Raw genomic sequence first — 27,139 nt, 5'->3', positions numbered from 1 at the left:
GAGCTTTGTTTGATTTTACTTCACGGTCATTCTTACAGCCTTGTGAGGAGGAGTAGGGAGGGGAAGGTTAAGGGAATAATACAAGCTTTCCTCCCTGCAACCGGGCAAAGAATGAGCCTAAAACCACCGGGTGAAAGGTTGATTGAGAACAATATATTCACGTGACTTCAACACGTCACCCGCAAAGTCCGTATTAATTACAAATGGAAAATGGTACCATTCCCTGGTGTGTTTCTGTTTGAGCACACAACATCTTTATTAAGTGATCAAGCCCTAATATCACCAGTAATGGGATCAACTGGTATCATGCGCTTCCTGCCGTGCTACAACTTCAAGTGCATTCTGCTAAAAACTTTAACCTAAATTATGGAGCGAGGACTGCAGGCTCTTCCTTAACTTGAAAACAAAAGTGTATATAAGCTAGAAGCTTTGCGTCAATCAAATCTCTTGGGTATGAAAATGGCATTGATGTAGGGTAACCCCTTTGTTCGGAGAAGGCACTGGCAAGCCACTCCAGTACTCTTGCCTAGAAAATCCCATGGACGGTAGGCTGCAGTCCATGGCGTCGCTACGAGTCAGACATGACTGAGCGACTTCACTTTCACTTTTCACTTTCACACATTGGAGAAGGAAATGGCAACCCACTCCAGTGTTCTTGCCTGGAGAATCCCAGGGACGGAGGAGCCTGGTGGGCTGCCGTCTATGGGGTCACACAGAGTCGAACACGACTGAAGTGACTTAGCAGCAGCAGCAGCAACCCCTTTGTTTCTAGCAGACACGCTGAACTGACAGATAACCAAGGCTGTTTTAAAAGGAACAGAAAGCCGCCCTAAGCACCTGCCACAGGGTTTGCGCGTGCGCAGAGTCCTCTTTGGGAGACTTATTTCGCGCAGCTGGAGGGTCAGATTGAGCGCCACGAGACGGAAATATGCAACCGCGGCTTCCGGTGACCGCGTAAGCGTCCAGAGCAGCAGAATGGAGGAGGTGCCTCACGGTGAGCGCGCGGAGGGGGCTCGGGTAGGGGGAGCTGAAAGGAAAGGAGCCATTCTAACTGTGACCTTGTCTCCGCGCAGACTGTCCGGGGGCCGACAGTGCCCAGGCAGGTCGAGGGGCCTCATGTCAGGGGTGCCCCAACCAGCGGCTCTGCGCTTCTGGAGCTGGTGCTGCCGCGGACCCGGGTGAGGCTTGAACAGGAAGTGAAAAGCGCTATTCCGGAAGAGGCGGGGCGTGGGTGGAGTTGGTAGGGGTAGGGATGAGTGACAGCGTGGGGGCCCAGAGATGGCGGGCATGGGGACGGCTGCAGTTAAGGGGCGGGGCTTGAGGAATGAGTGACAGAAGCGGAGCCCGGAGGGGAAGAACGTGGAGAAAAATTGGCGGGGGCGGGGCGGAGCCTGGATCAGTGACTGGCGTGGAGTCCAAAGAGGTCTCGGGAAGGGTGGGGAAGGGGTGTATGTGGGCAGACTGAGGGATGGGGCGAAAAGTTTGAGTGACAGCAAGTGAAATTGGTCGGAAGGAGGGTGACACCAGGCTGAATAGGATATAAACTTTGAAGTCAGGGAGCTTGGGCTTAAATCCTAGCTCTGTCAGCTGTTTTCTTTGGACAAAATTCCCTTCCTTTTTGAGGAGCGCTTCTCCCATGAATTCAACAGAAGTATGAATTAATCACTTGCAGGCACAGTGTTCTGTGCTGGGTACACAGCTGTGATTGAGACAGATGAGATCATTAAAAAGCCTTAACCTCTCTGACCCTCCGTTTCCGCATCAAACTGGGGAAAAACAGTTACAGTGTTTTAAGGATTTGAACTAGGAGGAAATACTGAAGGCATAGTATTATAAATGTGTAATAATGATGGTTGTCGGTGACAGGTACTAAGTGCCTGCAGTATCTGTCAGTATCTAACTCCCAGCACTGCTGACATTCAGGGCTGGGTAATTCTTCGTTGTGAGTGTGTCTCTGCCCTAAACACCGTAGGACATTTAGCAGCATTCCTGGCCTCTGCCCACTACATGTCCTTCCTGTGGCAACCAAAAATATCCCAAGACACTGCCAAATGCGTCCTGGTGGGGTTTGCCCCCAGGTTGGGAATCACTGCTGCATTCAGAGCTGTGTTCTGGACCTGGGAATATAGTATGAACACTACTGAGTTCCCTGCTTCATGGACTTTATGTTCTAGTAGAGGAGTCAAATGAGTAAACCAAGAAGTAAGGAGCTCTCAGATGTGCTAGTAGCCTTGGGGGTTTGTTTGGGGGACTTTTTTGGATTTTTTATAGCTCTTATTACTACCATTGGTGAGGTGCTGTTTCACTCATGATCCCTTGAAATAGTTGAGGACTTACCTCCTTCCAGCCCATCGGAAGAGTGACATTCCGAGAAAGACGAATACCGTATGATATTGTTTATATGTAGAATCTAAAAGAGTGGTACAAATGAACTTATATACAAGATAGAAATAGTGTCACAGATGTAGAAAACAAACTTATGATACTGGGGTGGGGCAGGGGGGTGATAAATTGGGAGATTGAGACTGACATATACACACTACTATATATAAAATAGGTAACTAATGAGGGCCTGCTGTATAGTACAGGAAACTCTGATCAGTACTCTGTAATGACCTATATGGGAAAGTGAAAGAAAGAAAGTGAAGTCACTCAGTCGTGTCCAGTTCTTTGCAATCCCATGGAATATAGCCCACCGGGCTCCTCCATCCATGGAATTTTCTAGGCAAGAGTACTGGAGTAGGTTGCCATTTCCTTCTCCAGGGGATCTTCCCGACTCAGGAATTGAACCAGGGTCTTCCACGTTGCAGGTAGACACTTTACTGTCTGAGCCACCAGTTACCAGTTATGGGGAAAGAATCTTAAAAAAAAAAGTAGATATATGTACCGGAGAAGGCAATGGCAAGCCACTCCAGTACTCTGCCTGGAAAATCCCATGGATGGAGGAGCCTGGTAGGCTGCAGTCCGTGGGGTCGCTAAGGGTCGGACATGACTGAGCGACTTCACTTTGATTTTTCACTTTCACACATTGGAGAAGGAAATGGCAGCCCACTCCAGTGTTCTTGCCTGGAGAATCCCAGGGACGGGGGAGCCTGGTGGGCTGCCGTCTGTGGGGTCACACAGAGTCGGACACGACTGAAGTGACTTAGCAGCAGCAGCAGCAGATATATGTACAGATATAACTGACTCACTTTACAGCAGAAACTAACATAACATTGTAAATCAACTCTGGTGCAGTAAGAATTTAAAAACTGAAAGATTGAGTCAGGAGCTTGGTCACCTAACTTGCTTTCTTTGCAGCCATAGAGGAAATCAAAGAAAAAATGAAGACCGTGAAACACAAGATCTTGGTGTTGTCTGGGAAAGGCGGCGTTGGGAAAAGCACGTTTAGCGCCCACCTGGCCCACGGCCTAGCAGAGGATGAAAACACGCAGGTGGGACCTTGGGGAAAACTGGGAGAGCCTCCTTCCTTTTTCAGGGCTCATGATGGCTGGCAGGGAGAGGGCTGACTCTTAGCAACAGTTGAATTGGCCTCTTTGGAATTTATATCCCTGCAGAGGGAACAAGGAAATGCAAGGGAGCTGAGCAATGAAATGAATATTTCTTTGGGTTCTCTAGCCACGAACATGGATACTAGGTGTGCGTTTCTCTAGGCTTGCCGATTATTTATTATGTTCAGTTCACGCTTCTTTCTCTTTATGGATCTTTTGAAACCCCCTTTCTGTCTTCTCTAGCCAGGGGTCTGCCAACAAGAGCCTGTCTTCTTATGGCCTGTGAGCTCTGGGCGGTTTTTACGTTTATAAATGGTTGTTTTTACAGTGTTACATGAGAACCTATATATCATCCTGGATTTTGCCCACAAAGCCTAAAACACTTTCCATTTGGCCCCGGAAGAAAACATTTGCTGGCCCCTGTTCTAGGCCATTCACTTATACCCACATACACAGAGGAGCAGGAAAATTCAGACTCCTCAGGGCCGCTCTCAGGATTTCAGCTTTAATCAGAGGTATGAGAGGGAGAGGAAGAGAAAAATTTTTACCAAAAAAGTCAACTGGAAATTTGCAGTCCCTGTGATATTAAAAAATAAATAAATACAAATTATTCATTGGGCCTCATACAGTTTTGCTTTGATCATAGAACATGACCCCAATATTCACTTTGATTATGGTGTTATACCTAATGAAACCATGAATAATGGGTTTTGTTTTTTTTTTAACACAGAATGCATTCCACCTTTTTGGTTTTGCCAAAACTCTGCATAGATTGCCAACTGTTTTTCCCCTAGAGGACTGTTTGGGGCCTGCAGGGGGTTCGGTGTCACATAGAAACGGTTTTATTATGTTTGTGTTGAAAGCCTTTCCAGACCAGTTTCAGTTCTTTCCATTGTATTGGTATGTGCCTTCTTGCATACATTGATGCATTTTTGAAAATTAGTTTTCTCTTTTTCCCTTTTGAATGTTGAAATTTATTTTATATGTATGAAGGCTAACTTTTCATATTTGTCTTGTAACTGACTAATGGCCTTTCCCTTTTATTTGGCTTTTTTATTAAGATAGTACTAGCAGCGACTGTAGAGTGCTTTTAATTTAATATTGACATTTCAAAACTGCACCATATTGCCAGTTATTTTTTTAAAGCTAAAAACTGGATAAATGCCAGTACTTTCTACTTGTGTGAGATAAACCATTCTATTCCAGTATGAAATAGCGTCCTAAGTTCTTAGTAAAATAAAGGCTAAATTTCCTCCATGAAAAAAATGCAGTAAAGGCAGCTACCATGGGCAGGGGAGTGAAGCCCACCATTCCAGCCTGCCCTCAGTATGTGTGGACACACACACAGATACACGCTCAAATGCACAACAACCTCTTTGATACCTCACCGAGAACTCCAGGAATATGTATTTTTTTAAATCATTGGGTTAAAAAAGAGTTGACTTTGGGGGTCAGCAGACTTTTTATATAAAATGCCAGATGGTAATTATTGTAGGTTTTGTAAGTTATATAGTTTCTGTAGCAACTGTCAGTTCTGCCCCTTTAACACGAAAGCAGCTTGTGAACAAATGACTGTGGCTGTGTTCTAATAAAACTTTGAATTTCATAATTTTCACATGTCATGAAATGAATATATTCTTTTGATTTTTTTCCCCCTACTCTAAAAACTTCATAGCTATTCTTAGCTGTGGTCTGTACAAAAACAGGTGGCATTCTGGGTTTGGCCCCGGGGTTGCAGCTCGCCAGCCCCTGGTTAGGTTTGTAGCCCAGCTGCGCCAGTGCTGGCTGGAGAACTTTGTTGCAAGAGGACTGAAATGCTGGGGAGGCCATGGCCTTCTGGAGACAGTGCCAAGGTGGGACTAGGGGGTCCAGAAAGCTTGGTGTTCCTCTCCATTGACTGTAGCTCTGAATTCTGCTTGTAACTCGTTTCTCTTCTGATCGTTTTATGATGTGTGGAGCCACTCCTGTTGGCCTGCCTGACTGATGGGGGCTTCTCTGGAGTGTGGTGTCTGTTACCCAAGGTGTGCTCGAGGGATCTGGTGAAAGGGACAAGGGACTACCCGGGGCCAGGTGGGCAGAAGGTTGGAGAAGGTGTCCTCTGGACTCTGATGGCAGCTGGTAGAAGGTGGCAGGAGGGGTGTAGGCAGTGGTGCAGATCCAGAACCACAAGGGCAGATTGGACAGGTGGGCAGGGCAGGGCCGCTGCTGCTGCTGCTACAGTGGGGGAGCCGAGAATGGGGCTGGGCAAGCCCAGGAGGCTTTGACGCCCAAGGAAGACATCCCCGTGGGAAAGAGCCATGGTCTGAGTGTTGCTGCTGCTGCTGCTGCTAAGTCACTTCAGTCGTGTCCGACTCTGTGTGACCCCATAGATGGCAGCCCACCAGGCTCCCCCATCCCTGGGATTCTCCAGGCAAGAACACTGGAGTGGGTTGCCATTTCCTTCTCCAATGCATGAAAGTAAAAAGTGGAAGTGAGGCCACTCGGTCGTCCGACTCTTAGCGACCCCATAGACTGTAGCCCACCAGGCTCCTCCATCCATGGGATTTTCCAGGCAAGAGTACTGGAGTGGGGTGCCATTGCCTTCTCCGGTCTGAGTGTTACTAAGCAGCAATAGAGTGTGTTGTCAGAGGGTGATGGTGAACCAGCAGGATACATTGGTCTTGTCTCCATGAGGGGCCACAAGGTCATAGCTCAGGTGGTGGCTGGAACCAGTGGCAGGAAATGAGAGCAAAGCTGGGGAGATGGAGGAGTAGAGTGTGTAACTGCTGGAAAAGAGGGAGGGTCCGAAGTCTAGCTGGACCTGTGGGGCCAGAGCGGGGCAGAATCTAGTGTGGTGGCCAAGAACACAGACTCTAGAGTCAGTCTGCCCACCATCACCTCCCAGCACTGCCAGCACCACTGCTGTAACCTCTGCCTCAGTGTTCTCATCTGTAAAATGGGACTCGGTCCTGAGTGACATGATACACGTAACTGTAAAATGCTTAACACTACACTTGACGCATAGGAAGTGCTCAATTAGTGTCCCTGATAGTCATCATTATTTCTTCATTCCACTACCTGGAGTATGGAGGGGGTGAAGACCACCATGGGAATGAGTGCACGTGATATCCTGCCTGCATCTTTCACTCAGGATACCCCTTCTGTTGGGGGTGGAGGGGATGTGTTAATAATTCCTCAAAAGGAAATTGGTTAAACTGTTCCCAGAAGAGAGTGAGACATTCTAGACCAAGAGGCTGGAAACTCGAGAGTATTCACAGAAGTCTCCCATTAGGGTTGTAGGGATGGTGTAATTTCCCAGGTCCTCAGGCTCTGATGTACAGTCTCTGGACCGTGAAACACACGCTAGCCTGAAGCCTCAAGAAGGGTCTTTAGGATGAGTTCTGTTGCATTCTTCTTGAGATCCAGCAGAGGGTGCATGAGGCAGATGGTAATCCGATGTATGAACCCCTTTCTTGACCCCAGTGTGAGGTCATGTGAGGATCATGGGAGGAGATCACAGGGGATTGTTGAGAGAATGGAAGAGGGAAGCAAGAAACGAATTTGGGGCAAGTTAAAAAGTTACCCAGAGGTGCTGCCCTTTGGATCGAAGACATAAGAGCTTTCAGGATGAATAGCTCTGCTCTTCAGAGAATTTCAGAGAGCTGTCTCAGACCTTTTCATGTATCACATGGGAAAAGCAGGGCATTTGGGGTGGAAAGAGTCCTCCTGGGCTGGACATGTCACTAGCAAAGAACTTCTGTGTGTTTCCTTATTCTTGCTTTCTCCTTTAGAAGTTGAACCTACGCCACTGTTAACCTTCAGCGTCAGGAAAACAGGGCTTGCTCAGGACTCAGCTGGAGGGTCTGCTCTGGTCCTCCTCACCAGGCCCCCAGAGCCATGGGAAGAACCCTGGTGTTGGAGCCCAGAGACCTTGGTTTAAGCCCCAGCTCTCTTCCTTGCTCATTGAACAAGTCTCTGGGCATCTCTGAACCACAGTTCCTTCTTCAGTAAAGCAGCTATAATGATCACACAGACACACACACACACACCCCAGGACACACACATCCCAGGACACACACACACACACACACACACCCCAGGACAGACACACACACCCCAGGGCACACACACCCCATGGGACACACACACCCCCCAGGACACACACATACCCCCCAGGACACACACATGCACACCCCAGACTGAACTGCAGTTTCTTCTTTGGTAAAGCAGTTATAATGATCACACATACACACACACACACACACACACACACACAGGACACACACACGCACACCCAGGACACACACATGCACACACACACCCCAGGACACACACACACACCGCACAGAACACACACCCCCCAGGACACACACACCCCAGGACACACACACCCCAGGACACACACACACACACACCCCAGGACACATACACACCCCAGAACATACCCCCCTCATGACACACACACCCCAGGGCACACACACCCCAGGGCACACACACACCCCCCCCCAGGACACACACACAACCCCCAGGACACACACATACCCCCCTGGACACACACACGCACACCCCAGACTGAACTGCAGTTTCTTCTTTGGTAAAGCAGTTATAATGATCACATATACACACACACACACAGGACACACACACACACACCCCAGGACACACACACACACACACACAGGACACACACACCCCAGGACACACACACCCCAGGACACACACACACACCCCCCAGGACACGCACATCCCAGAACACGCACACCCCAGGACACGCACACCCCAGGACACACACGCACACCCCAGGACACACACGCACACCCCAGGACACACACACACACCCAGGACACACACACCCCAGGACACACACACACACACACCCCAGGACACACACACACACACACACCCCAGGACACATACACACCCCAGAACACATCCCCCTCGTGACATACACACCCCAGGGAACACACACCCCAGGGCACACACACCCCAGGGGACACACACACCCTCCCCAGGACACACACACACACCCAGGACACATACACACCCCAGAACACACCCCCCTCATGACACACACACCCCAGGGCACACACACCCAGGGGACACACACACCCCCCCCAGGACACACACACACACCCCCTAGGATGTGGTAAAGACCAGGTAAACAGTGGCTGGACCTGAATCTGTGAACAACCTGACACCCTGGTTCATAAGCTCACCTTGAAAATAGGCTGTGTTGAGGGTGGCAGGGGTTGGGGGGAGCATGGGGGTGTTGATGTACATTGCAACTGTTAGGGAGTCGTGACGGTGTCTCCAAGGCCCGGAAGGGCATGTCGTAACTCTGAGACTCCACTCGGCCCACGCTCCGCCCGGTTATGTCTTCCCTCCCTCCTTTTCCTCGAACCCCGTCCCCTCCCGATCATGCACACGCGGAGGATTGGGTCTGTGTTGTGTCACTGCCCTGGTGTCTTCTTGTTCCCCAGGTTGCTCTTCTAGACATCGATATATGCGGGCCGTCAATTCCCAAGATCATGGGATTGGAAGGAGAGCAGGTAAGAGCAAAATTAAAACGCCGGGAAGTATTTTCTTATAATGAACCTGAGCCCCAAGCTGTGCACCCTAAGCCAGGGGGTCAGCGGAGCGCGTGTTTTTACCCAGACGTGACCACATCAGGGAGGGTTCAGTCAACGGTCTGCTTTTAATAACAGCCGTGAGTTCGGGGGTGTGTTGGCGGGGGGCGACCCATCTGTAAGTTCATCCAAGCCATCTGAGAAGTGTTCATTTTGATGCCGTCTTAGAGGGGAAGGGAAAGAGCAAGTCAAATGCAGAAGTCAGACACGAAAACTTGGTCCTGGCTGGGAAAGCTTAAGCAGGGCTGGCGAGGGCCCGGTGGGCTGGAAGCAAGGGAACATTTCTGCCCCTGTGGTCACTGGGGAAGTGAGGGGACGTGAGACCGCGAGGCAGGCGGGTGACGTGGGGCTGGCAGGGCAGCCGAGCTAGGTGCCGCTGCCTCGTCCCGCACCAGGGTGCAGAGCCCCCAGGACGGGGCTCCCCAGGGGGGTGCGTTTGGAAGCCAGCCTGGAGGACCAGCCTTGTCCGGGGCTGTCAGGATGGGTTCATTCTTTACTGAAGCACTGGGTACTATGGTTCAGAGGTGAACAAGGCAGATAAAGACCCTGCCCTCATGGGAAGGACGGGTGACAATAGGGATCCAAGTGAAGCGAGGGGATGGGACAGATGGCAGGGAGAGGGGCCCGGGGAGCTGCTCTCTGGGAGGAGATGGTCAAAGGCATCCTGCTCAGAGAGCCAGGCGGAAGGCATGCTGGGCTGGGGGAGTGTCCTCGTGCCCAGTAGCCTATGGGGCCAGGCAGAGTGGCCCTCAGGGTGGCAGAGAGTAGCCCAGGCAGACGGGGTCAGCCCCTGGGGACTCTGCTCAGAGCTTGGCATTTGCTTCCCATGTACTGAGAGGCACCGATTCCAGGCGGGGTCAGGGCGGAGCAGCGGGACCATGGCTCTGACCGCGCGCCCGCAGGCAGCAGGCTCTGGAGCATGGGTCTCCCTTCACTGCCAGTCACACGCACGTACTGCTCACTGAGCCAGCACACAAGTCGTTTATAAAAACTGAACATTGTAAATGGTGAGAAATCCCACCCTTTTTTTCTCCTATGCTGTTGGATCATCAGGTTTACCCCCTCTTTCAAGACCAGTGACTTAGAGAATGAGTATTAATAGGAATTAATGGGTTTGCTTTTTCTTTTATTTGAAGTATGACTTCAAAGCCAGTGACAAAGAGAAACATATTACCTGAATTGCATTTCTGTCAAATGTTGGGGACAGGCACCTCTGTAGACACAGTATATCCATGGTCACCTAGCAGTGGGGGGAAGCATGGTGCTTGGGGGTGACACTTGAGGGCTGCAGGGTATCTTCTTAGAGTAACCAAAATGTTCTAACGTTGATTGTGATGGATGTGCAATTCTGTGACTATCCTGAAGCCATTTAAGTGTACACTTTAACTGGGTGAGCTGTGTGGTAGGTGAATAATATCTGAGTCGACTGTTTAAAAGAGTAAGATGTCATCAGGGAAAATGGGCCTTCTCTTTTGGCCCCAGTGTCGCCCAAAGCGTAAATTCTAAGACTGATGTGCAGTTAGAAGTTGTGTAAGTTCCAGTTTCATAGAAAAGCATCAGAGTGGCAGTTTGTTGTTGCTTAGTCGCTAAGTCGTGTCCAACAGTTTTTTGACCCCAAGTACTAAGGCCTGCCAGGTTTCTCTGTCTGTAGGATTCTCCAGGCAAGAATACTGGAGTGGGTTGCCATTTTCTTCTCCAGGGGATCTTCCCAACCCAGGGACAGAACCTTGCCTTGGCAGGCGGATTCTTTACCACTGAGCAGCCGGGGAAGCCCTCACCCTGGAAAGCATCTGGGTCTTGAAATAGCCCCAGCTTCCCGCCGACACCCCTTTTCCAAGGCCTTTTCCCCTGGGGCAGCAGCTCAGACCACCAGCGGGAGGGTTCCATGTCCACTGCTTCACTCAGGGTCGTTCCTCCAGTCCTTACGGAGGCCGCCTCACTGTTCCACAGTTACCTACATCTTCGCAGCAACCCCCAACCAGTTTCTGTCACACTTTTAAAATCCCCCAGATCATACTGGACTCTGATGAACATTGGTTCCCTGACCAGATATTTAAACAGAGTTTCCAGATCGCCAAACCTGGGAGGGGAAAGCGTATGCACTCTGTCATCTGTATCTCTGGCTTCCCAGGTGGCGCTAGTGGTAAAGAACCTGCCTGCCAATGCAGGAGACATAAGAGACACAGGTTCGGTCCCTGGGTTGGGAAGATCCCCTGGAGGAGGGCACAGCAACCTACCCACTCCAGTATTCTTGCCTGGAAAATCCCACAGACAGAGGAGCCTGGTGGGCTACAGTCCATAGGGTCGCAAAGAGTCGGACACGACTGAAGCAACTAAGCATGCACCTGTATCACCTAACCCTGACCCCCTGATGTTCACTCCCTGTTAAGAATTCAGTGGCAGCCTTTAAGACGACGAATCATAATTTATAAAACTGCCCTCCTACTGTGTAAACTTTGCGTGTAAAGCGTGACCAGAGTGTGTAATTTCTCACAAATGATACAGGCTTCTGTTCCTGCAGGTTCACCAGAGCGGCTCGGGCTGGTCTCCAGTGGTGAGTACCCACCCCAGGCCTTCCCTTCGGGGTGTTATATACATAATGGATAGTGCTGGGCAGTCAGTCGGTGACTATTTATCACTCAACAGGTAGTCACTGAGGCACTTTCCTGGGCCTGGGGGATCCAGTCACGACCAGAGATTGGCTCAGAGAGTAGCATTGGGCTACTCTCTGTGGGCCAGACAGTTGCCACCATCATAGATGGAAAGCAGTGATATGCGAATGAATGACTGTGGCCCTTTTCCAATAAAACTTTATGTACGAAACCAGAAGCAGGGCCAACCAGATTAAAACAGCAGGTTTGTTGTTGTTTAGTCACTCTGTCATGTCCGACTCTTTGCGACCTCATGGACTGTAGCACACCAGGCTTCCCTGTCCTTCACTGTCTCCCAAAGTTTGCTCAAACTCATGTCCACTGAGTCCTGATGCATCCAACCATCTCATCCTCTGTGACCTCCTTCAGAGGAGATAGTATTTGTTTATTTCAGCTGAGTTCACTGTCATTGCCACCTAGGGCCGTATGGTGATTCTTTCAATCCCCCCAAGTATGGTTACCTTTTTTTTTTTTAATGATTTTTTTTTTGCGGGGGGGAGAGATTTAAGGATTCAAAAAGTGAATATATACTCACATCACATAGTAACCTTGCCCCCTCAATTTCTTCCGCCAGCGCTCAGACACAAGACATAGGGAAGTGCCTGGCACTGTGGTTTGAAGTAAAATGTCTCTTGCATCATCCTTTCCAGTTCCTGGAAGACAACTTGGGGGTGATGTCAGTGGGTTTCTTGCTCAGCAGCCCCGACGATGCCGTCATCTGGAGGGGACCAAAGAAAAACGGTTTGTCACTCTGCTTTCTGTCTCTCGTCATGTCCTTCCAGGGGCAGAAGCGGATCCCATCCCATCAGGATGGCCTGAGTCTCTGGTGGCCTCTTTGTTCACTGGTTGAAGAGAGTCCATAGAAATTCCAATTTTATGTAATAAATATAATGTTACAAATTTTCATATCTCTGATGGGTTTTTCTCTCCTGAAAACCCACCTAATCCTGAAATGATCCCTCTGGCGGTTTGTGCTCTTGTCAGAGAGAGGAGGATGTGGGGTGAAGTCAGTACCAGTTTGATAGGGTGTCCAGGCTGCAGGTACGGAAGTGCCAACCTGGGCAAGGCTCCTCAGTCTCCGTGCTGTGATATTCCGAGCCAGACAATCCCTTGTGGGGGCGGTGGACGGTCCTCCGCATCACAGGGTTAGCAGTTCCCTGGCCTCACCACCCTGGAGGCGAGTAGAAGACCTTCCCTAGTTTTGGACAAGCCCCCAGGCACTGCCAGACCCCACCAATGGAGCGCATAGACGAGCCGTGTGTCAGGGTCAGGAGCTGTGCTTTTGTAGGGTCAGAGGACAGGAGACAGCGTGCATCACCGCAGCCTCCCCCGCAGGCATGATCAAGCAGTTCCTCCGCGACGTGGACTGGGGCGAGGTGGACTACCTCATCGTGGACACCCCGCCCGGGACGTCGGACGAACACCTGTCTGTGGTGCAGTACCTGGCCGCGGCGCACATCGACGGGGCGGTGATCATTACCACGCCGCAGGTGGGTGAGGGCCGGGCAGAGCGGGGTCCACGCTGCACCGCGCCAGGGGTCTCTTTCTCCCACGGCCCGAGACCCTGGGCTCCCCAACACCCTGGCTGGGATCCGCGGCAACCTTATGTTCAGTTCAGCCATTGTCGGCGGACAGGGAGGCATGAGGTGGCTGGGGTGGGGGCTGGCTGGAGCAGGGGTGGAAGGGGGCCTGGCCTTAGGATGGCGGTGGAGAGAAGACGGATTCATTAGAAATGTTTCCTGATGGGTATTTAACAGAGCTGGGCGACCAGCTGTGCGCTCTTAGGCCCTTAGACCAGCTGTGCTCTTGAGAGCAAGTCTCAAAGAAGTGACCTTCAGGGACAGTGGAGTTGGGACGTCCACCCCGATGGCGAGTGCTGACAGCAGGCAAGGCTACCCAGGTAGGGCAGGGACACGTGGGGACTCTGCTTTCTGTGAGCAGCAATCAAGTTGACACAAGAGTGGCCTCTCCAGTACCATATTTACTGTGGAAGGACACAGAGTTCCCTTAGGTTCAGGAGGAGGGCAGTGACCGCTCTCCAGGAAGCTGGCGAGGACACGCCATGTTTGTACTCCCATGTGTGTCACTTCTCTAGAAAACAGGACTTCAGCCCAGGCACACCCACCTCCTCGGAGCCTTGTACATCCAGCAGCTGGCTTTCTTTGGGGATCATTTTTGAGAAAGCAGACTTTTAGAGGACACTACGGAGAGAACCAGAGGCACCCTAAGGAGATGCTTAGTACCAGCAGGTTTACTTTCCAGCCAAGCCCTTTTGTCTGCACCCCAGCCTCCAAGGGCTCAAGGGACAAACGTGGGCCTCAGGAGAATAGACTCAAAGCCCAGGTCCACTGGGAGCCCACAACTGTTAAAGCTGTACTTGACAGCACACAACACTGGGACATGGGTCTGCAGTAAAATTAGATGGATTGGGGAGGGTATCAAGCTCTGATTACCCAAGCTCCTCACGCTGTAAGGTACACAGAGTCCAGAAGTGAATTTGCAGGGCTCCAAACCGGGTAATATTCTTTTGGTCCATAAAGTTGTGGTCATGATAACCAAGGTCAGAGGTTGGCAGGCTTTTTCCGTTAAGGGCCAGAGAGGAACTATTTCAGGCTTTGTGGGTCACAGGGTCTCTGTCCCAGCCCCCCAGGGGTACCATTATGGGATGAAAGTGGCCAGAGGTAACGTGGTGGTCAGGCTGTGCTCCAGAAGAACTCGATCTACGAAAACAGGCAGCCAGGCGAGCCTGCAGGCTGCCCCCCGCCCCCGCCTAAAACAGGGCTCACACATGGTTGCATGAAACACTCATGGAACGGTTATTGTTCAGTCACTAAGTCGTTTCTGATGCTCTGCAACTCCGCATTGGCAGGCAGGTTCTTTACCATTGAGCCGCCAGGGAAGCCCTTACGTACAGAGTCTCTAAAGCTTCACTGCAGTGACGCCGCGGCCCTGCAGCCATCCCTCCACCACGCAATTGTTCCCTGTCTGTGCTCAGACTCTGAAATAACCAGTCTTCTGGAACCTTAACAGGAAGTGTCGCTCCAGGATGTCCGGAAAGAGATCAGCTTCTGCCACAAAGTGAGGCTGCCCATCATTGGGGTGGTGGAGAACATGAGCGGCTTCATCTGCCCCAAATGCCAGGTGAGAGTGCGTTCCCCTCCAGGTCCCAGCCTCCACACTTGGGGAGATGGTGGGGTCGGGTGTCTGGGAAACCGTTTCTGCTTCCCCCATTGTTTGGGAACTGGAATAGTTTAAAAAAAACAAAAAAAAATTCTCTGTTGCCGATTTAATGGAAATTCTTTTCACACTCAGAAGGGCCTTTTTTTAAAGTTTGTTTAAACTGTGGTCCATTCATACGATTCTGACACAAACTTAGGATTCCTCCCCCTTTCACGTTGTCTCCCAGAAAGAGTCTCAGATATTCCCACCAACGACAGGGGGTGCGCAGGCCATGTGCCAGGACCTGAAGATCCCACTGCTTGGCAAAGTGCCTCTGGATCCACGCATAGGTGGGTACACCCCTCCCGCGTGGGGCCTGTGCGCTCCCCGAGCTGAGAGCAGCAGGGAAACACGCAGGCGTGTGGTGAGGGAGCAGGAGAACCTCCGGGAAGCGGGAAGGGCCCGCGAGAGTGGAGGAGAGACTGGTCATGGAGGCACCTGGTGCGGGGGGCGCGAGGAGAGGTGGTCACCAAGGAGAGGGGCCAGGCGGGGTGACCGGGGGGAGGAGGCAAGGGCATGTATTCGAGTCCTGTCTCACACAGGAATTAGGTCCTGGCGTGAAAGTCATCAACAGAATTAGCCTTGAGAACCCCGAGGAAGGACCCGCCCTTGTCCTATCTGCAGGGAAGCCCAGCACAGCCCTCCTGATGCCCGGATGGGTGAGCAGGAGGCCATGTCGCTGGCCTGCCTTCAGGGGTCACGCTCCTGTCCGGGTACCAGAGTCCTCAGGGCCCCGCCTCCATGCCACACTCACTCCAGGGTGTCAGCTTGCTGCATGGAGCGGGGGGACAGCCACCCCTCTTTCAGCGACACCCACCACCGACTTTCTTTCCCCACCATAACAGAGTCGGGCTTGCTGAAGTTAGACGTGTCTGTGACGAGGAAGTGGGGCAGTGAGGTTTTGCAGACGAGGCCTATGGGAGACTGTCGGGGGGTCGGAGCCCAGGTGTGGACGGCTCTGCAGCTGAGCCTCACAGTTTGGACCCCAGCTGTCAGGAAATGAGACCAGGGAGGGTGCGTGCTGTGTGTGCTTAGAGGCTGAGGCTGTGGGCCACTGCACTGGTTGGGAGATGGTTAGGGCCAGACCGATCCAGGCATCAGCGTGGAGAGGAAGGGACACAGAAAGGAGAAGTGACAGGCTGGGACAGGTGGGGAGAAGGCGGTGTCCCCGACGTCCATGCTGCCCACCGTGACCCCCGGGGGAGCTGGGACACCCCCCAGGGCCAGCGAGCACGGCAGAGCCGGCTCCCTGTTGGCACTGTCTGGAGCAGGCAGGGCCTCAGCGTGTCAGTTGGTGAGAGGTCGGGAGCAGAGGGGGCCGTGTCCACAATGGTGGGACAGCGTAGAGGGGCCAAGAGCACAGTGTGGGGGAGGCCTGCCCTGAGGAGGGGGTGCCAAGACCCCAGAGAGCTCCGGGCGCCCAGCGGGGTGGCTTCTGGAGCACCCTCGACAGTGCCCACGTCCAGCAGCACTTGTGGTACCTGGTTCCCATCGGGAAACAACCCTGGCTACTTTTCCAGCCTTCCCGAGCGTCATCTTCGCATTGACCAGCATGTCCCTTGGGGTCATAGGAGCAGGTACCGCCCCTCAAAGCTGCTGGAGGCAGGCTGGCCATGCGAGCGTGTGGGGCTGGGTGGACGGCAGGCTGAGTGGTCACTCCCGCCAGTTGCGGGCTCCGGCGGCCTCAGTCCTCAGAGGCCCTGGTGGGAGAGGCGGCCAGATGGCAGCCTCGGGCCTCAGTCCTGAGCTGAGAGGACATGGTGCCGTCCAGTGGGCACACCTCCCCAAACCTCGCCTCCAGTTGAAACCGCAGAGCTGGGGGCAGCGAGCGTGGGGAAGGACGGGGGCGAGCGCCGCCACGTGCTGTGGCCAGGGCCTGGGGAGGCCGCCGAGGCCCCCGGAGCTGCTTTGTGCAGTGCGGAAGCCGCCCCGTCACCGGGGAAACGGGAGGCCTCACACAGCCCCTGTGCAAACACGCAGCGAGGGAGCTGCCCGGCTTTGGCGTCGGGATCCCAGCCTCCCAGGCCCTCGCCCCAGGCCTGGACCCCCACCCCCACCGCCCCTCCACTGGCTCTGGGCTCAGGCGGGCCCTTGCCGGACTCTGGGCCTCAGGCTCACCTGTTAGGTGGGGATGTGATGGAGCCACCGTGGGGGCTGCACGGGTGACCAGCATACGCGAGGGGGGTGGTCTCGGACAGGGCAGGGAGAGAGGAGGTTTGTGGCGGTGGGGAGCCGACCAGAGTGAATTGTGAGGGTTCAGGCAGGTCTCCTGGGAAGGGAAGGACGAGGAGCGAGAGGGTGCTGGCTGACCATCAGGAGGAAGTGGCCCCACGAGCCTTCTGTGGGACCCGTGACCTCCCAGACCTGGTCCTGCGAGCCCGAATGTGGAGGCTTCCCTAGCTGCTTCTACCCACAGTGCCCAGACCAACGCATGGGCCCCCCTCCGCACCCCCAAATCCCCGGGTGTCCCCATCCTACCCAGCAAGGCGCTGGGGAGATGATTGCTCCGCAATTGACCCAGCCACGTCCCCCCAGAGGCTGGGGAGCAGCTGTGGGTTGTGGGACCACTGATCCAGCTTCTCCAGCAGGGACGGGGGCCGGAGGGGGCGGGGGCAGGGTCTACTCAGGACCAGACAGGAGAGTAGCTCCCCCCGCCCAGGCCCTGCCCCATGCCCACCTGGATGGGTTGATGCCAAGGTGGAGTGACCTTCAAGATACAGAGGGAGAAAGCAAGGGCATCATATGCTCCCAAACATTAAAAAAAAAAATACTTGAGTGTGTATATGTATGCATACGCCACACTTAAATGCGTATATTATTTCTAGAAAGACAGCTGACACCCCAGTAGCTTCCCTTGAACTCATTCTTCATGGTATAACATTCTGTTCTCCGTACTCTTTCACTCTGAGCCTTCATTATCTTCTTACTGGAGAACGAATCGATCTTTTTAAAATGCAGGTTCCTGGGCCCACCCAGGAGCTGCTAAATCTGTTTTTTATGGGGCCCTGGAACCTGCCCCACTTCACCCAGAGGGTTCTCAGCCACACGCGTGCACACACACACACACAAAACAGCATTGCCCAGGCACAGGTCCGAGCCATGAGGCAATGCCAGCCAGACTCGCTGCTGGGTGGAGGAGAGGCCGGCGAGGTCCCAGAGACCCCGACGTCCTGTCTCAGCTTTGATCTTCATTACGAGGGAGGGAGGTGGGCCCGAGATCTTCGGTGTCACAGGCACAGAAGGAGCCCCAAGTTCAGGTCACCACTGTGTTTTCTACATGAGTTTTAATTTTTCCTTTGTTTCTTTAAGGAAAGAGCTGTGACAAAGGACAATCTTTTTTGGTGGAAGCGCCAGATTCACCAGCCACTGTCGCCTACAGAAGTATAATTCAGAGTAAGTGCTTGAGGGGACCTGTGAATCCAGAGGGCCACGGGGCCAGGAAGTGACGCACATGAGCAGAGTGGACTTGGGAGTGAGAAGATCCCATTCGGGGTCGTGAGTGCGTGGGGACATGGCGGTGGTGGCGTCTGGGATGATCCCCTCAGCCCAGGAAGCCAGGAGTCTGGGAAAATCTTCCAGTCCATCAGTGTGAACTAAGTCATAGCTTAAAAACACAGCGAGGGTGAAGTTTACACTATAGAAAATACTAATATTACACCTCAGTAAAACTATAAAAAGAATTTAAGAAGGGGGAATAAAAAAAGCACAGTGAGCCAAACCAGACCCAGATGCAGGCCTGATTCAGTCAACGGGCAGCTGTCAGAGGCCTTGAAGTTGAGGCAGACATGTCCGTAGTTAAAGCTCCAGGCTCCTGGCTTGTGGCTGAGCCCTGCCGGCTTAGTGAAATGGTGTCCAGTGTAAACATTTCCAGGATCCTCGATCTGGAGAATGGGCCAACAGGAGGCCTCTAGCCGTGGTTGTAACCACGGAAGGGCAGCCAGCAGTACTGGGCTCACTTGCAGAGATCCAGGGCATCAGCTGAGATGGGACTCTGGGGTGAATTAAGCCACCCGGGGACTTGGCCCCATTTAGACGTGGCCTCGCCAGCACAGGGCAGGGCCACCGAGAACCCCCATCGCTTCTGCGCCTGCCGTCCTGTTTTCCAGGAATCCAGGAGTTCTGTAGTCAGCGTCTGCCAGAAGGAGAGAACCTCGTCGGCTCCTGAGACAGGAGGCCGTGAAGAACGGAAGCAGCACGACCTGTCCCGTCATGCCTGGCCAGCGTGGGGACAACGCACGGGTCACAGGCAGAGAGGGACCAGCCCCAGGCATGGCGTGACGTCACTTTTTCAGAGACACTTTAATCATCTAGCATTTGTACACTTTCCTTTAGAACGTATGTAAAGGGCGTTCTTTACAGATGTGCCATTTGAAGAATAAAAACAGCTCTTCAAACCTCTGCCCCGAGGTCTGCTTCTCGTGAAAACCCAGCAGCTCGTGGGTCATGGAATTCTCTTCTCCGTCGGAAGCTGTCCCATCACAGAACGTCTCACTTGTGCCTTTGCTGCCTCGGAAAATCAGCCTGAAAAAGAACCGAAGGGATAAAGGGAAGAATATGTGGCTTCGCTGCAGCATCGTTCTTGTGGTTTAGTCACTAAGTTGTGTCCGAGTCTTTGCAGTCCCCATGGACTGTAGCCCACCAGGCTCCTCTTTCCATGGAATTCTCCAGGCAAGAATACTGGAGTGGATTGCCATTTCCTACTCAAGGGAATCTTCCCGACCCAGGGGTGAAACCCGAGTCTCCTGCATTGGCAGGCGGATTCTTTACCACTGAGAGCGTAGTGCAGACACTGTTCTCAGAAAGAGGAAAAATTCAAATAGCGACAGAGCCTCCCACTGGGGCTTGGGCCAAAGTCAGTGCACAGGATACGGCCAGGCATAGTCAAAAACCTGCGAATCACCCAGATGAACAGAATTGGGGGTCAGTGCAGACACCCCATACAGGAATTATGTGTTTACTATATCTGGCAGTGGGCTTCCCTGGTGGCTCAGCTGGTAAAGAATCCTCCTGCAGTGCAGGAGACCCAGGTTTGAGCCCTGGGTCGGGAAGATCCCTGGAGGAGGGCATAGCAACCCACTCCAGTATTCTTGCCTGGAGAATCCTCGTGGACAGAGGAGCCTGGCGGGCTACAGTCCATGGGGTCGCAAAGAGTCGGACACGACTGACTAGGCACAGCACACGTATCTGGCAATTTCCAGTGCCAGACACGACAGTTTACAGGGTTTTTAAAGTTACATGAAAGGAGAGATGCAGAGTGTAAGACGGCCTTCTTGCCCCGAGATGCTCACTGTTTGGAAGGCTCACAGGAACTGAGAGCAGCTCAGGGAAGAGGAAATTCCCGTTTCCCCTCTGACTCCGGGCACGGAAGTGGAAGGGGCACACGTCCCCGTTCTTTCCCACTCCTCTCGTCACCTGCCCCCTTGCCTGCCCAGGGTCAAATCTGCACCTGTTCCAGTGAGGCAGGTGGGACCCCTCTAAAGGGCCGTGAGGCCACCCAGCCCAGGAAGGCCCAGCACACAGATTGGTCCCCCCAACCCCCGACTGTGCACACAGGCTGCTCGGGCCCCCTGGGACGCCCACCCAGACCACAAACCCAGCTGAGCCCAGGGGAGCCACGCTTCCATGAGAGCCCCTAGCCCCGCACCGTCCAGACCACCATCTCAACCCCACCGCTTACCTAATGCTTGTGAATCTCCAGCCCCTCGAGGCCAGGCTTCTGAAAGTCGCTGGGACAGGCCTGCAAGGGGAAGAGACAGCCCTAGCTTTCTGTTCCACATGGTTGTGGCCTGACTGCTGAATGAAGGCCAGAGCCAGCCCACAGTGAACCGAAAGCCTGCAGGGTTTGGATTAAAAGTCTTGGCTTAAAGCTGCACTGTTCACACTTAAGATAGCTCGATCCATTTCAGGAAGAGCCAGGTCACATTTAGATGATCTGTTTGTTGCTTCTAGGACTCAGGCTAGGTTTAAAAAAATTGTTACAGCTCTTAATTCTATTGTTGTTGTTTAGTCTTTCAGTCATGTCAGACTCTTTGCGACCCTGTGGACTGTAACCCACCAGGCTCCTCTGTCCATGGGATTTCCCAGGCAAGAATACTGGAGTGGGTTGCCATTTCCTTCTCCAGGGGATCCTTCCCACCCAGGGATCGAACCCACGTCTTTTGCATTGGCAGGCAGATTCTCTACCACTGAGCCACCTGGGTAGTAGTGGTAATCGCAGTAGTGTTAGTCACGTCAGTCATATCTGACGTTTTGTGACCCCATAGACCGTAGCCTGCCAGGCTCTGTCCATGTGATTCCCCAGGCAAGAACACTGGAGTGGGTTGCCATTCCCTTCTCCAAAGGAGCTTCCCGACCCAGGGATTGAACCCAGGTCTCCTCCATTGCAGGCAAACTTCACCATCTAAGTCACCAAGGAAGCCCTCTATAGTTTAAAGAAATCACTCAAAACCAACAATGGCAATCACAAAAGGACAAGTGCTGTGATTCCACTTACGTGAGGTCCCTAGATTAGTCAGATTCATGCGGGTAGAAAGTAGGTTGCCTGGAGATTATTGGGGTTGGGGAGGGTGGAGAATGATTTAAATGTTTAGTGGGTACAGAGTTTGCTCGGATGAAAGAGTTGTGGCAGCATGATGATGCGGGTATACTGAACTGTACACTTAAAATGGCTAAAAGGGTAAATTTTGTTGTGCATATTTTAACCAGGAACACAAAAACCCAGCTAACACTGGCAGCCTGGCTGATACAGAAAAACATCATCAACTGCCACTGCCAGCAGGCCTCCGGGACTTCCAAGCATCTGGAAATCAGGGGTCCTGCAGTCAGACTTGAGAACTCACCGTCTGGAACACCGTCCGGGACAGAAAGCTGGCTGTGACTTTGCTGATGTCACTCTCGCCTCCCACCTTACACAGGACGTAGCCATACAGGTTGGCGGCTTGGAGGGAGATCCCAGCTATCACGAGAGCCTGCACTTGAACAAAGCAGAGGTCATTCTCCTGAGAGCACATGTTGAAATGTTCCTCCCAAACCAAGCAGAAGTGGTCCCGGCCCACACCCACCAGTGTTCGCCAACCTTAATAGAGAGCTTCCCTGGTGGTTCAGATGGTAAAGAATCTGCCTGAAATGCAGGAGACCTGAGTTTGATTCCTGGGTCAATACCCACTCCAGTGTTCTTACCTGGAGAATCCCATGGACAGAGGAGCCTGGTGGGTTTCAGTCCATGGGGTTGCAAAGAGTCAGACACAACTGAGTGACTAACAATCATAATAATACAGATACTCAAGGACACCTTTTAAACACCAGAAACCGGAGAGGCTGGGGCCACTGTCATCCCACTTTACAGGGAGGACATAGAAGTCCAGGGAAGTTCAAGTTGCCCGAAGTCCCAGAGCTGGAATGAGACAGCCAGGATCCAGGCTCCAGAGCCCACACTCAATTATACCATGGCTCATGCCGTCTATGGATATTTATCTCCTCGTGGAATGAGCCAGGTCATGGCGAAGCAGTGTCATAACTCAGAAATAAAACTCCAGAATCCTGAGGCTGGCTTATTCCTACTGAGGCAAGTTTCCTACCTATCCAAGCTCAGATGTCATCCACTTTTTCCAGAAATACCTCTCAGCAGCAGCATCCATACGGGCCAGAAGGTGGGAACAACTAAATGTCCATCAGAGGATGAACAGATAAACAAACTGTGGTCCATCCAGATTAGGGAACAGTATTCAGTCATAAAAAGGAAAGCAGTACTAATACCTGCTACATCAGGGATGAACCCCGAAAACATTGTTAAGCCAAAGAACCGAGTCACACAAGACCATGTATGACTCTTTTATAGAAAATGTCCAGAGAGCCAAATCTACAGAAACATAAATTCGTGAGTGGCAGGGGGCTGGGATGGAGGCGGGTGGGGGACAGGGGCAATGTGGGGTTTCCCTGGTAACTCAGCTGGTAAAGAATCTGCCTGCAATGCAGGAGATCCTGGTTCGATTCCTGAGTTGGGAAGATCCTCTGGAGAAGGGAAGGGCTACCCACTCCAGTATTCTTGCCTGGAGAATTCCATGGAGAGAGGAGCCTGGCGGGATACATTCCATGGGATCACAAAGAGTTTGTCATGACTGAGCGACTAACACTTTTCACAAACAGAGGCTAGAGGAACAGAGGCACAGGGAGGGTCATGGCTAAAGGGCTCAGGATCTCCTGGGGTGATAAAAATTTCCTAAAACTGACTGTGGTGCTGGCTGCACAACCCTGAGAACAGACCTGTTGCTGTTGTTCAGTTGCTCAGTCATGTCCAACTCTTTGCGACCCCACTAAACAGCCCACGGGGTCGCAAAGAATCGGACACGACAAAGAGACTTTTGCTTTTTCACTGACTGTATCCTTCGAGGCTTCTCTGTCCATGGGATTTCCCAGGCAAGAATACTGGAGTGGGTTGCCCTTTCCTCCTCCAGGGGATCTTCCTGACCCAAGGACTGAACCTGTCTCCTGCTTGGCAGGTAGATTCTTCGCCACTGAGCCACCTGGGAAGCTCCTGAATCATACACACAAAATGGATGCACTGCCTGATTTGTGAATTCTTTCTCAATAAAGCTGTTTCAATCCATCGATCACTCAATCAAGAACAAAAACCCACTTCTGCAACAGCCGATTCTGTACAGACATCCAAGCGAGTGCCTTACCAGCCACTTGAGCTTCAAGGAAAACAAGGAGCTAAAAAAGAACACGATCCAAATCATGGGACAGACGATGAGGCCAAGCCAGAAGACCCGCGCTTCCGCCTCCGTGGCAGCCACCGTGTCTGGAGAGACCTGCGTCAAGAAAGAGATTCAGTTGTACAACTCGCAGAAACGGTCCCAAAGGAGCGTGCTCTGATTTTTGTTAATATCACACGGGCTTCTGCCAGTGGGGGCTCTGAACAGGCACCAGCCGCCATGGGCCTTGTGTCTGGCACGGATCAAATCATGCAGAGCTCAAAAGGAACCCATAGGGGCTTTCCATGGCCATTTTCTCAGCTCTAGCTTGACAAGTATTGGAAGATACCTTTCTGGCTTCAAAAATCCAGTGGCTTTTCCCATCTTCATCAATCTGGTTCCACCAGCGAAGGCCCACCATGAGTCGTCCGGTTACATTCTGAGAAAAGTGGACAGAATGCTCCTAAGCATATCACAGGTCAAGAAAGAGGCCTCATCTTTTCCTGGATGAATCAGTTCAGTTCAGTTCAGTCGCTCAGTCATGTCCGACTCTAAAAGTGACCAATTCATATAGAGCCTGAGGAGAGGGGGACTGAACAGTGGGGCTTTCTCGAAATCAGTTTTGAGGTCTATAATTCTTAACAAGGCTTACCTTAAAAAGCAACTTACCTGTCCATCAACAAAGGAATGGACAAGGAAGATGTGGTGCATATATAAAATGGCATATTACTCAGCCCTAAAAAGGAATGAAATAATGCCATGGCAGCAACATGGATGGACCTAGAGATTATCAGACTGAATGAAGTCAGTCAGACAGAGAAGGGCAGATATGATGTGGCTTACATGTGGAATCTAAAAAATGATGCAAATGAACTTATTTACAAAGCAGAATTAGAGTTACAGATACAGAAAATAATCTTAGGGTTACTGGGGGGGAAAGTGAGGGAGTGATAAATTAGGAGATTGGGACTGACATATACATACTACTATATGTAAATATATATATTTTATCCCTTCTCCAGCCGATTTTCCTGACTTAGGAATGGAACCGGGGTCTCCTGCATTGTAGGCATATTCTTTACCAACTGAGCTATCGGGGAACCCATATATAAAATAGATAACTAATAAGTTCCTACAGTATAGCTCAGGGGACTTTACTCAAAACTCTGTAATGACCTACATGGGAAAAGAATCTAATAAGAGCAGATGCATATATAACTAATTCACTTTGCTGTATGCTGGAAACTAACACAACATTGTAAATCAACTACATTCCAATAAAAACTTTTAAAAATTAAGTTCCATTCACAAAAAAGAACAGACACCCCATATATACATACATACATATATAGATGTGTCCTATAATATATATATATTCCTATTATATAGAATTTTTTAATGTATTATTTATAATATTATATGTAAAATTTAAAAAAAACCCAAAACGCTATGGAGTTGTCTCCCTCACATAGTACATGTCTGCAAGCATGACAGTGGCCACCCAGAAGCCATTTATTCAACTATGCAATGTACTTTTTTCCTCTGATTTTAAGTGACGTCGGCACAGTATTCTTAAGCCCGCATAAGGGCCAGTGAGTGGCTGGAAACACAGCCCCGTGTTTCGGGAAAGAGGGGAGTCACAGGTTGTGGGCGGCCGGGGCTTACCTTCACAGACCAGAAGTCAAAGGACAGGAGGAGAAGCACAATGACAAAACAGCCCACGAAGCTCTTGCTGAACCAGTCACAGCCCACGTAGGTGATGATGGCACTCACGCGGAAAAACAGGTGGAAAAACGTGGCCACTGGGTGCCTAGGAAAGAACCCAGAAGCCCGCTCAGACCAGGGCCCCAAGGACAGTGGCCAAACGCGCTCTGTGGTTTCCACAACCCCCGTGTTCCCCGTGCGTTTCAACCCAAACTCCACCAGGGCACAGCCCAGAGAAAGCATCACTCGCCTCGGAGACTCGAAACAGTCCTCATCACAGCAACATTTTCCCACCCTCGAAGAATCCAGTACTTTCCCATAATCTGACTCCAAATATCACTTGCCCTCTTTGAAACTGGGTCACCTTTGAAGTGTATCGTGATACTGATCACTGCCTTCCTACCCAGCAGCAACAATGACCAGTTCCCCAAAGGGAAACGTTGGGTCATTCCGTCAGTAACTGAGCTGCTTGGTCACATGCAGCCCATGGATTCAGAAGTCTCACATCAGTGGGGGCCACATGGGCATGTCTGGGTCCAAACCACTGGTGCTGGTGATAAAGTGAAGTCGCTCAGTCATGTCTGACTCTTTGTGACCCCATGGACTGTAGCCTACAAGGCTCCTCTGTCTGTGGAATTTTCCAGGCAAGAGTACAGGAGTGGGTTGCCATTTCCTTCTCCAAGGAATGATGGTGATGAGCAGCATTTTAACCCTGGAGCCAGAAAGCAGGCCCTGTGCAAGGACAGGGGGTGGGGGAGAGATGGACTGAGGGATGCATTAGCCGATGCAAAGTATTATATATAGAGGATGGATCAACAGCAAGCCCTCCTGTATACAAGGAACTACAGTCAATATCCTGTAATAAACCTCATCAAAAAGAATACAAAAAAGAATACATATACATGATAACTGCTGAATCACTTTGCTGTACAGCAGAAACTAACACAATATTGTAAATCAACTCTACTTCAATAAAATAAATTAAAAAAAAAAAAGAAATTGATCCTGCAAGCCCCATTCAGTTCAGTCGCTCAGTTGTGTCCGACTCTTTGTGACCCCATGGACTGCAGCACGCCAGGCCTCCCTGTCCATCACCAACTCCCGGAGATTACTTAAACTTACGTCCATTGAGTCGGTGATGCCATCCAACCATCTCATCCTCTGTCGCCCCCTTCTCTTCCCGCCCTCAATCTTTCCCAGGATCAGGGCCTTTTCAAATGAGTCAGCTCTTCGCATCAGGTGGCCAAAGTACTGGAGTTGCAGCTTCAGCATCAGTCCTTCCAATGAACACTCAGGACTGATCTCCTTTAGGATGGACTGGTTGGATCTCCTTGAAGTCAAGGGACTCTCAAAAGTCTTCTCCAACACCACAGTTCAAAAACATCAATTCCTCGGTGCTCAGCTTTCTTTATAGTCCAACTCTCACATCCATACATGACCACTTGAAAAACCATAACCTTGACTAGACGGACCTTTGTTGACAAAGTTATGTCTCTGCTTTTTAATATGCTGTCTCAGTTCAGTCAGTTCAGTTCAGTCGCTCAGTCGTATCCAACTCTTTGCAACACCATGAATCACAGCAAGCCAGGCCTCCCTGTCCATCACCAACTCCTGGAATTCACTCAAACTCATGTCCATCAAGTCGGTGATGCCATCCAGCCATCTCATTCTCTATCGTCCCCTTCTCCTCCTGCCCCCAATCCCTCCCAGTATCAGAGTCTTTTCCAGTGAGTCAGCTCATCGCATGAGGTGGCCAAAGTATTGGAGTTTCAGCT

The 27,139-nt window shown here is 51.5% G+C and overlaps 2 protein-coding genes across 2 annotated transcripts in view; one reads left to right on the top strand and one right to left on the bottom strand.

Annotated features, from left to right (window-relative positions):
• The first annotated feature begins 887 nt into the window (after positions 1–887).
• On the top strand, positions 888–19,592 carry NUBP1 (NUBP iron-sulfur cluster assembly factor 1, cytosolic). The gene is made up of 11 exons (XM_055409484.2): positions 888–994; positions 1,074–1,178; positions 3,301–3,434; positions 8,951–9,019; positions 11,619–11,651; positions 12,399–12,489; positions 13,084–13,238; positions 14,779–14,889; positions 15,155–15,257; positions 18,277–18,360; positions 19,074–19,592. Exons 1-11 carry the CDS (start codon positions 976–978, stop codon positions 19,130–19,132), a joined length of 963 nt encoding a protein of 320 aa, XP_055265459.2. The 5' UTR covers positions 888–975; the 3' UTR covers positions 19,133–19,592.
• The window catches only part of TVP23A (trans-golgi network vesicle protein 23 homolog A), a 32,365-nt gene continuing 24,576 nt past the window's right edge, over positions 19,351–27,139 (bottom strand). Inside the window, exons 3-8 of the mRNA XM_055409486.2 lie at positions 25,326–25,470; positions 24,010–24,099; positions 23,649–23,777; positions 21,807–21,935; positions 20,645–20,704; positions 19,351–19,488 (exon numbers count right to left, since the gene is read on the bottom strand). Coding sequence (XP_055265461.1) covers positions 20,645–20,704; positions 21,807–21,935; positions 23,649–23,777; positions 24,010–24,099; positions 25,326–25,470 — 553 coding nt within the window. The 3' untranslated portion in view covers positions 19,351–19,488. The remainder of the gene's footprint in view (positions 19,489–20,644; positions 20,705–21,806; positions 21,936–23,648; positions 23,778–24,009; positions 24,100–25,325; positions 25,471–27,139) is intronic.

Source organism: Moschus berezovskii, chromosome 27 (genome assembly GCF_049115385.1).
Source record: "Moschus berezovskii isolate FMDL1 chromosome 27, NW_MosBer_1.0, whole genome shotgun sequence".
NCBI lineage: Eukaryota > Metazoa > Chordata > Mammalia > Artiodactyla > Moschidae > Moschus > Moschus berezovskii.
The sequence above is the reverse complement of the archived record's forward strand: the minus strand, read 5'-3'. Positions and strand labels throughout refer to the sequence as shown.